The 11,421-nt window shown below is 39.1% G+C and overlaps 1 protein-coding gene across 1 annotated transcript in view; it reads right to left on the bottom strand.

The window, feature by feature from the left end:
- Positions 1-1,213: 1,213 nt before the first annotated feature.
- Positions 1,214-11,421, bottom strand: part of DDIT3 (DNA damage inducible transcript 3) — a 39,903-nt gene continuing 29,695 nt past the window's right edge. Inside the window, exon 4 of the mRNA XM_044083611.1 lies at positions 1,214-6,090. Coding sequence (XP_043939546.1) covers positions 5,428-6,090 — 663 coding nt within the window. The 3' untranslated portion in view covers positions 1,214-5,427. The remainder of the gene's footprint in view (positions 6,091-11,421) is intronic.

Genomic DNA, 11,421 nt, shown 5'->3' with positions numbered 1-11,421 from the left:
TTTCACATGGAAATGAACACAAGCTACTATTTTAGTCCTGGAGTATTTGAGTTCCATTTTTTCTAATACTTACAGTATAAATTAATTACTAGATCAACTGTAATCAGAGTGTTACACTGGCGCAGTGAGTAGAATTGCCACCTCACAGCAAGAAGTTCCCCAGTTCTCAGCTGGGGTACTTCCTCTGCAGTGTCTACGCATCTTCCCTGTGTCTGCATGGATTTTCTCTGGGTGCTCTGTTTTCATCCCATGTCTCAAAGGTATACAGTAGGTCATTTGGCAGTCTTCCAAACTGCTCATAGGTGTACATGTAATATGCAATTGATTGTCCTTTCTGGGATTCTAGAATGAGATTCATAACGATGTAGTCACTGGCTGCCAGGACAAGCTGTGTTATTGCCTACTAGCAGGTTATCCGCTAAAGTATGATGCTGGTTCATAATTAATATGCATTTTGGTAAGTTTACCTTTAGTTGCTTGATACATCAGTGTTCTTTATTAATATTATTATTGTTATTCAAGTGCGATTGCTGGAGACCTATTGTAGTGAGAGTATTGAGTCATTTTTTTTTTTTTTTCAGCCTAAGACTGCAGCAAATTGAAGAAAGTACAAGACTTTCTTTAATGTTTCTAAAATGATTACTCTTTCTACAAGATGGACTAACCTCAGACTGAGAATTTATAAATATATGGAGTGAGGAGGTGAAGCTTCTCATCCTGCAAAAAATGCTTGTGCAACTATTATGTGTTCTTTTCTATGAAATCCATTATTACTCAAATACATGTTTTTTGTGCTATCTTGACTAAGGAAATGTGTGTAAAGCTTGAAAGTTTTTATCAGATATTGGTACTATTAAATCTTTATAGTCACATTAATTATGACATTGTTTAATATTAAATGTGAAAATCATTGTAAATAACGTTATTTTTAAAAATAATTTGATATCAGGCTGCATTGACTTTAGCTGATGAACAGGGCTCACCATACCTGCAGTTTGCTTCACAGTTTGTCATATTTCTATTAATTACAAGTTAGTATTATCATATGATTTGATTGCAAGAATTATTGAATTGTCAAACTTTTAGAATAACACAGGTTACTTAATATCTGTTATCTCCGCAGTCAGACTTAAGTAAACAAAGGCCCTTCCCTAAGAGAAACGATAGATCATTAATGAATTAAAGAACCAGTCACAATAGAAAAACAAACTAATTCACGGTAATTCATTTATTTAAAGCACCACCATTAACAAAGGAAGTCGCTATAAACTGTGAACTAAACATATAAACTCTCCTTTGTACTACACAGGTAAATCACAGAACACCTGCATACCAGGTAAAACTGTTACGTTGCATAACAACTTTTTCTGTATCATAGTAATATACTTAAACTTTTAGCATTATAAAACTGAAATCATGCATTTGGCTAATAGCATACAAAAATGAACAGCAATTGTAGAAAACATGCTTAAACAACAGACAGACCATATAGCTGACTTAGTATTCAGAGAGCATTTTTCTGGTAAATTTGTCATTTTTATTTCCCATGTCCACTTGATTCTTAAACAGTTGTCCAAATCCTAGGTTCCCAAAACCAAGCCAATACTGGATTCCTGATTTATTTACTTGGGTCTAGGAAGGGAAGGCAGCAGCCCAGTCAACTTAGATTGTTAGCATGATTTTAGTAGACAAAGATTTGGCCAACAGAATCAATAAACTGTCACAATCCCATATTTTCTCAGTCAGCTTGAACACACCTTTTCTGACCCAGTTAACATATGATTACAAATATTTTACTAGACTATGATCTAGAAGGTTTGCATGATACAGTTAGGTATACATTAGCAGTAGAATGGGAATCTGTATCCCTGGAAATACAGCAAAACTTTCACATTAAACAAAAAACATGTTAGGTTTCAGCTATCTCCAAATTTTGAACTTAATCTCTTACGCTACAAAATTGCTGTTAACTCTTTAAAGGCATTCTTTAGTGGTTTCATTCACTGTGCCTAGCTGATGCAGTTCACATCTTCAAAACAAAGTATCATACAAAGTATTTGCGGTCATAAATTTTAAGACTGCATAGTGTAATATCCATAGCATTTCAGTGCCTGACATTCTAACAGATTATAATTTTGCAAATACTGATGTTGTAGAATCAAATTAGGAACCCCTTTTGTTTGGAAATGTGTAATTACAGTGCTTACTTATGATGGAAATGTACAAACATTTCAAAACTTGAGTATTGCACAGCACAAATTAAGTCACTGCTATTATTAATGAAAAACAGAAAATTCCTTGTTTGACCAGTCAGGTCTGTCTCTATAGCACAAATCTCATCTTATATCTTTCATTTCAATACATTCTGGTGCTGTTAGACCATCAAAATGACTCCCAAGTCAGCTGTAGGGAAAATGATAGCACTAAATATGGAATCAAGACTAAAATCATATGAAAGATTTTCTTCATATGTTATAGATGTGAAACGTGGGGTTTCATTGATTGCATTATTTATAATGTAAAATGTCAAAAAGTATTTACTATAAGTTTTGATAAAGGATACTATTTTCACTTCACAGTATTCATTATTCAGTACCCATCACACACTTCCCCGATTACTTCAGTAAAACTAAGTTTAGCTAGATAAAACTTTAGAGGGAAAATTATGTAAAATAAGTTTACTTTGTCCAACTCTGTGGCAGAGAGGGGGTGATGTCCTGAATGTGACCCAGATTACTTTAGTTTTAATAGCATCTCAGGTGTTGAGAGTGGCCAGGTGGGGAAGGATGGGAGTGAGTGACTAATACTGGGGTCTGGAAGTGGTCATCTAAACTGTCTGCTTGCCACCACGCAGTATAGGCTTGCAAGTGACACTAACAGACATTAGCAGGAAATATGGTCTTGGCACTACCAAACTGGTAATAGTAGTCTTCATTAACATGGGTGAGGAAAAAGCACACCTGAGGGGAAGGCATTGTAGACTCCACAGTGATCTGGGTGCTCATGTCAAACAGCATAAGCAGGGGTAAGGATTAATAGAAACACATTTAATGCCTACATTTAAGTTATGTAGATAAGCAAGGAAGTAGGGATGCTGTGTATTGAACCCTAGATTCTGCATGGTCACATTCCGTGTGTAGGCAGGTAAAGCCAGACCCTCAAACTGTTGCGATGAGTGCAATCATCCCCAGATATGTGGAGGAAAGATGCAGACAAGGGTGACAAACAACTTTTGTGTCTGCCTGACTGATACCTCTCTCCCTCCATCTGGCTCTCGCCTTGTTACGGTGCCTAACCCATCACCTCCCAGGGACAAATGGGCTCAAACCTAACTGCAGGAGGACTAATGGTCTACAGGCAAGGAGAAAAAAATAACCTGAAAACATTAGTTTACTTCACAGCAAATATGGCAGTCTTTATGTATACTTAGATTTGGAGTTCTATCAAAATGGAAGGTGATGAGAGTTCAGGAGCTATAGAGTAAAAATATACTTTCAAGTTTTTTGGCAGCTTAGTAGTTGCTCTGTTCAGTCCTACAATAGAAAACAATCCTACTTCTTGAACCTAAATGCACTGGCACTGTCATATAAAACATTTGACTCACTTAATCATCAGCCCAAGGAACATGATGAGACCCTCATGCCTCAGTTTACATTTAGCCTTGAAAGTCTCTCTCTCTTGGGTCATTTGCAAGGCAAGAAGCTTTTCCCCACAGCCCCAACACTGACATTTTTTTCTACATCAGACTTGACATGCAAAAAGTAACTGATATGCAATGCCCCACCGGCATTCATAAATCTATTAAGGCTACCACTCTAGCTTGCAGCCTGTCTGTCCTCTAACCAGAACCTCTCACTTGTTGCCTAAGTAAAAATAACTATCTTTGAGATGATCTCCTTCTGCTGCAGTCAACTACCTAATGATTAGGGTGGTCTCCTAACAGGGATACAGACTGGTACTATAACAGGGTCTATATTATATGAGTGGAAGTTCATACTCTCAAACACTCTAAAGAGCAAAAATGCCGGACCTCGAACTCCTTATTGTGGGGGGGGGGTTGTGCCCCCCCCTCACACCCCCCGCTAAATATATATACCAACTCAGAGATTGCACTACATTGAGGAAAGGGCAAGTATTCCGACCTTCACTGTACTACGATCCCACAAGAAGCTCTTCCAGGTTCGGCATTTTCGCTCTTCAGAGCGTTCGAGATTATGAACTTTTGTTCATATAATATAGACCCCGATAACACACTGCCATCAGCCAACAATATTGGCAAACAGTTCTGAAAGCTCAAGAAATGCTGCACTAAGGGCACCATCAAGCTTACTTATAGCTGGCAACCATCCAACGATAATGACAGCATTGTCCACATTCCAATGATATTCTACTGCTACAACAAAAGTTGGCAAGTAACCTTGTAGTACCACCAAGGATGAAACGCCTCTAATTACTATAGTGAGGCTGTTTGTGTTTCTTCAGGCTCTTGTGCGGTCTTTTCAAAAATACATTCTTTTAAACAAGTAGCACAGTAACAATGAGTGATTCATTTGCTGGCAAAGGTTCAGCTGGATTACTTCAGGTAAGACCATCTCTACCTGTGTGCTCCTTTAACACAACATAATTCATATATCTAGCATAACCATATACCACCCTAAATATCTTGCAGTGAATCATTACTATACTGTTTTTGTGTATTGTATTTGCATTGCTGTGCCACTTCTCAAACATTCAATACTGTGCATAAGACATGCATCTAATAAATAAGTCTTAAATAACTGAAAAAAAAAAGAAAACCCCTTTCAGTCACTGATATGAGAACTTTTCTGGTTGCTGCTATAAGAATGGCTGATGCACATCATGTAACAGAAATGCTTCCTGATACTAAATTGGTGATTGATCTGTGATGTCATTTTATGAGCTGAGACCAAATTGTACAAGCTCTTCAACCATATTTAGACAAGTAGAACTCCTAATATGACAAACTGCTACTTAAAAGCACTGGTTTACATATTCACATATAAACTTTAAGTTAAATAATTGCATATACTTGTGCGTTTTAATTAAGCATAACCACATTTTTGAAAAAAAAATTCTTAGTAGTGCTTGTTACATTGCTTATTATGCCAGACTGCCAACTTATTCCATTGGTAAGTGACCTCTCACATTTATGTGCGTTTCTTTTTACCTAAAACAGAAATGTAGTTCTTACTTTCTTCTCGAAAAGTCTGATATTTGCACAACAGTTTTAAAAAAGACAAGCTCTTGCTTTTTCCACTGAAGACTAACCATTCCTTCTCTCAGTGCCTTTCTGGTGTACTCCTCTCACACTTTGGCATATTTGTTTTTGCCACAGGAGAAGGGTAGTTTGCACTTTCTTCCCAGAAAAAAATGTCTTACTTGCAAGACAGTTTCACAGACATTTGCCTACTTCCTTTGCAGACTAACCATTCTTTCTATCAGTGCCTTTCTAGTTGCTTCCACTTCCTGAGTCAGTCGTTTAATCTCTTCCTGTAGCTTTTCATTTTTGGCTGTCAGTTCCAACACTTTATGTTCATTCTCCTCCTCTTTCTCCTTCCGACTCTTCTTACCACCTTGCATCTGGCTTTTTCTCTTTCTCTTCATCTCATTTCTTCTGTCATTGGACATGTCATCATCTGTCAGTTTTTGGGGTGATGGACTGCTGATGGAATCAGATTCAGGGGCAGATGGGCACTCATCCTCACTCGCTGATGTGAGACAACTGTACCATTGTTTACTGCAGTCTGTCTGAATTTCTGTTTCTGGGGCTGATGGGTACTCCTGTTCATACTCTGTGGTGATGTAGTTACACTGAAGACTTCTCCAGCCTTCCATTAATCCATTTTCTGAGACTGATGGACATACTGTCTCGTGAACTAGGGAGACACAGTTATGCTGTTGCCCACCCTGGTTTTCCACACCTGTCAACTCAAAAAACTCAGCAGGCAGCAGTTCTTCCAGACTAGGGACCAGGGTGAGTTCATCAGAGGTGAGATCATCAAGATTCTTGTCATCACTGGATGGCCAGATAAGGGAGGACTGCAGTGACTCAAGATCATTGTCATCCTTCTGCAAAGAATAAACAAAGAACAAAATATCAGACTCTATTACAGGATGAGGGAGAAATGTAGCTTAATGAACACATTTTTGATCTTTAAGACGTTAATAAAATTTGACATTTCATCCTAGACCATTAACTTTCAGGATTTACTACATGATAGGCAGACAAAAGCAGTGTTCTTGATATCCAGCAGTTGAAAGCTTCACTTGGGATGCTGAGTTTTCCTCTCCTAGGTCAAATCCTCAACTCTAGCAACTGACACTGTAAAAGGTAGTTTCAGCACAGACATGCTATGCTAGTAAGAATGTCTCATGCTTCTCCTTATACCTATGAGGCTTCTCTCATATTCCACGAAGTGACACCAGGGCACTCTCCACTTTGTTGTGGAATGATCACTTGAAAATAGTCTGTGTGTCTTATGCAGATATCCCATATGACATCATACGAGAAAAATAGATAAGAAGTTAAGTGTATAGAACCTACAACCTTCTGCATGGAACATTCACCTCACTTACATTTTATCCAGTTATAACTTTGTACCAGGCAGTAATAAAGCAGAAAGAGACAACTTTGTCTCCAGTTGTTCCCCTATCACCTGTTGGCACAGAGGATAATTTCAAGTCAGCTTGTCGCCCCCCCCCCCCGATCCCAAAAGCACAAACACACAGTAGTGTGTATGAATACAGATTTGTCACTCACATTCCCAGAAGACAACCTGCATTCACTCCCTTTACTGTTGTCAGCTGCATTCAGTTTAGGATCACTACCCTCTGTGATAAAGGAAAACGATGGATAAAGGAATCTTGGGGATGTTCAGTGAAACACCTTCTCATTATTACTGGTGACCTATACTTTATTCTAAGTTTGGATAATGTGATTAGTCATGCAGCTGGGAGATTGCACCTTTTTTATTTTATTTTATTTTACTTGGTAAGGTTTAGTTTGATGGGATGTCCAAATGAGCATAGTCTATTTTTAGTGGAGGTCTGAGAGAAAGACTGTATAGAAAACAGAGCAAACAGAAATGATATGCAAGACTTATTAGACTAACATGCTAGTAAAAGAGAGCACTGCACGGAAATTTATACTGTTATAAAAGAATAATGAAATGGCATGTAGGCGTCAATGCATGTGACATCACCTGAACAAGCACCAATGTCTAAGGAAGGGGCCCTAATTTGTTAATAATGAGAAAAGAACTGAAGATAACAGTAACTTTGAAAGAAGAAGATGAGATATTATGTACTTTGTTGTTGTCATAGTTGCCCAGGTTACTCTTTCTAGGTGTGTATCCTGTTTCCAGGGGAGAATGATGGTTGATATTTGGCCAGGACCAAGCAAAGTGCTATGGGATTCTTCCCAAATGCCCAAACTGCTATCATCTCAAGCAACAGGGCATTGGTTTAATGTCTTATCAGAAAGACTGACACCACATCAGGAATGCCCCCCCCCCCCCAATCTACACTGCAGTATCTATATCGGAATGTGAATGCAAGCATTTAATGTGGTAGCAGAATCCATGAACATTTGATCTTCTCAGCATAAAACAGCTAGTGTGCAACCTTCTAAGCCAGGTAAGAAGTTGTGGAAGAGAGCAGATGGTACAAAATGGGAAGAGAGGAGTAAACTGGTAATAAGTATCTAGCAGTTGCACAGTTTCAGGTACAACAAATCAGTTTCTTGTGAATGTATGCAGTATGTGGCACCTTTTCACCCAAAGTGAACTAAAAACTTCAGAGTTAGGAATGACTCCTTAGCATACACACTGTCACATTATACTAATTCTAGCTGAGAAAATAAATGTTTGGTGCTGAACTTTGTTGCTAAAGACTGGCCATCTCCACCATTCTTTCTACTGCATGGGACAATATATGGGGAGAGTATGTAAAAATAAATTAAATGCATTTAGAACCCACAGCCTTCTGCACCAATGGTCAGTGTACTAAATGTTGAGCTAAAATAATATCATCTACATCCAGTAAATCCTTCCTCAACACACACACATCCTGTAAATCTTAAATTACAAAGTTAGAAGCCCTGTGGCTTCTCTCTACTTTCTTTTGGTATGTTTTAAATAAGACCTCTTCAAAGTATACTGTGTGTGTGGGTGTGTGTGCACGCATGTGCGCGTGTGTGCTACTTATACAGGCCAGCTGTTTTTGCACCCATTTTCACAAGGATGGCCTGTAATGTTACATAAAGATGACTAACTTAAGGTTGGACACTAGAAAAATGATGAAGTGGTACCCTGAAGGAGGATAACACTCTCTCTCTCTCTAGCCCAGTACATGGATGGATTGTGCCATCTGAAGGAGAAGGGGGAAGGGGTGTTTGAAAAGTGGTGGCTTGGAATGTTAGAAGGATAACACATCCTACAAAAATGTCAAACATACTGGCAACAGTGAAGAGGAAGATGTAGATATTGTTCATCTACAGTAAGTCAAACTGGAATTTGCACTGTTAAGGAAACTACGGAAAAAGTGACATTGGAGTATGGTGGTGGGTGTGTTAGAAAAGAATAGGATTATGGGGTACCTGACAGTGGAAACCAGAGGAATCCGTGAAGGGGGAAGATGCAGGGTAACACAATGTTACTGGGGGACAGACTGTGACATGCTGGATTAGCTGTAGAAGTTTATGAAAGGTCTCAAACAGGTGCATATTTCATACTGACATTGGAATGACAGATTGGAAGGCTATATACTGGGAGGACAGCTGTTTGAAAGCAGAAAAAGGACAATAAGAATTAGAGAAGCACTAATGGAATATGTGGGAGGGAGGATGAATGAAAGGCTGTCAAAGGGGAGGAGAGAGGGAGTACATTTTCTAGAGATGAGGAAAGAGAAGGGAGCCAGGACTGATTTTGTATGTATGCCCAAAAGAGCCGGTAGGAGGGCTAAAGATAAGTTGGGTGGTGAAAGAAAAATGCTGGATCATGGGTACATCAGTTTGAAAGTAGTGAGAGTAAATGGATGTACAAAAGATAGGTTTGGAACAAGGATGACTGAGTACAGAAGCACATGAAAGTGAAACAAGTGGGAATCCTGGAAGACTGTAGAGAAAAACTAAAAAAGGAAGCAGTATAGTGCAGTGGTGAGATAACAGCAAGGTGGTGTCAATAGGAATCTGCATGCAAAACTGAAAAGAAGACTGTAGTAGAGAAAAATAATATAGCAAGTGGGAGATGGAACTTAAGGAGAACTTGCAGGTATGGAAGATGAAGGGAAAGATGCATGAAGCATAAATAAAGGGCAAGACTATTTTTAAGGAGAAAGTAAAGAGACTGTTTTGTAAAATAAATAAGCACAGGAGGTATGGTGGCAGAAGACAAGGAAAGGAGGGTAGAGTATTGAGCCACAAGCTGAGGGACTGAAAAGGAGGGATTTTTGTTAGTGGAATTCAGATAAAGGAGACACAGTGGGTGATGGGAAGTAGAAATATAGTGGAAGTGTTTAGGGATTTCAGTGAAGAGCAATGTAGAAAAAAGTTAAAGACAGTAAATGACCTCAGGGAGAAAATACGGAGGCAAGGAACTGTTAAAGCACTTAAGCAGCTGAAACACAGAAATATGGCACTGAGGGTGGACATTTTTAATGGGATATGTGCACAGTGATAAGTAAACATGGCAGAGATATTTACAACAGGGTTGTAGAGGACAGGAAATTATTGGAGTCTGTACATCAAGCTGGTGCTTCCTAAACAGGCAGAAAGGGCAACAGCGATAGAGTGGAGAACTATAAACTAATTGAATTTACAGATATAGATATTAATACACTGGGGGAAGGTGCTTGTAAACAGATTACAGCAGCTGTTTGAGCATAGTTAAGGGAGAGCAGAAGGTCTTTATAAATGGGAAGTCACTGCTAGAACATGGGAGGATTTTACTGTGCAGGGTGGAGAACTGCCAAAGAGGGAACAACAGTGGACTAATGATACTATTTAACATTCCAGAAGGCATCTAGTTCAGTAGAAAAGTGTCTTAAAGCAGTAACAAAAGTGGAGAGGAGCATTAGTTTTAAGAAACTGGTGAGGGTTCACTATTCAAAGTGAAGTTTGAGGAGTAATGATAAATGGTCCACAGCTGGAGAGTTTGGCCAAGTAGGGGAATGAGACAGAGTTTCCTTGTTGCTGCTTTTGTAAATATATGTTAGCAGGTACAATTAAGAAGTCCATTAGAAGAGAGAGAAGACGGAATGAAAGACATTTTTCATATGCTCACTGATTACATGTGTTCAGTAGAGCCAACAGGGCTTTGGTGATGGAAAAGAGCATATGTTAAGAGTACAGTTAGCTTTGAAAGTTATGGTCAAATGTGGAGAAATTTGTGTTGGTGACTACATATAAGGAGGGGAAGGGGGGCAGTTAAACCTGCAGATACCCTAGTTAGAGGAGAACATACATTTCAGGGAATGGAAGGAGGGAGAGGTAGACAGTGGGGCTGAATTATAAGGGGCTTGTGGAGGAGGTAGTAGCACTTTAAGGATGTAGATGAAAGTTCTACTGAGTTTATAAGGAAAAACTGAATGGGGAAGTAACAGATTTTATCCAAAGTTATTTATGTGATGAGGCACATACCAATAGGTCACAATGGCAGGAAGGTGGAAAAGATTTTGGAGATACTTATGGCATATATGTTTGGAAGGGGAGAATTAGCAGTAAAAAGCTGAGACTTCCTTGTTTCAAAAGGTGTGTGTGTGTGTGTGTGTGTGTGTGTGTGTGTGTGTGTGTGTGTGTGTGTGTGTACGCACGCACAAGGATTCAACATGAAGTGTGAGAGGAAGATAACAGTTAGGTTCATCTCTTCACTGTGAGAGGAGAAAGGAAGGACAGAGACAAGCAAACTGGAAGAAGATACATGAATTCAAGTTTGAAAGGAAGTAGACAAGAGGTTATTAAAAAGAAGAGGAAGCTTGGCTGGGAATTAAAAGAAATGTCAAGTTAAAAACAGGGAGTGATACAGACTACTAGTGGAAGGAAAGTAAAGTAATGCATGAAAGAGAGACAATTGTTTGTTGAGGGAAGTAGCAGATGATTTTAGTAGGTGAAAGACACCTTTAGATTGGGCAGTTTTGGTACAGTACAGGGATAAAGCCCTGACTACATCCGAGACAACCTAGATTCAGTTAGCAGCTCAAGTATCTGACAGAAGATGATGTGTGGCCTCATACTAGAGGGTGAAGTGATGGAGCCAGATGGTCATTGCCACAGTCACTCTGAGGATGAGTGAAGATGCAGATATATGGCCTAGGTGCAGACTTAGGCTCCCCAAGCCACCTTCTGTTGGTAGTCTTCAATGCAGGTATGCACAAGCACGGTGAGCGCATTGTGGGCCATGCTGG

The sequence above is a fragment of the Protopterus annectens genome, chromosome 9.part0 (genome assembly GCF_019279795.1).
Source record: "Protopterus annectens isolate FY-2018-M chromosome 9.part0, PAN1.0, whole genome shotgun sequence".
In the NCBI taxonomy this organism is placed as follows: Eukaryota; Metazoa; Chordata; order Ceratodontiformes; family Protopteridae; genus Protopterus; species Protopterus annectens.
This window is presented reverse-complemented; position numbering and strand designations above follow the sequence as displayed.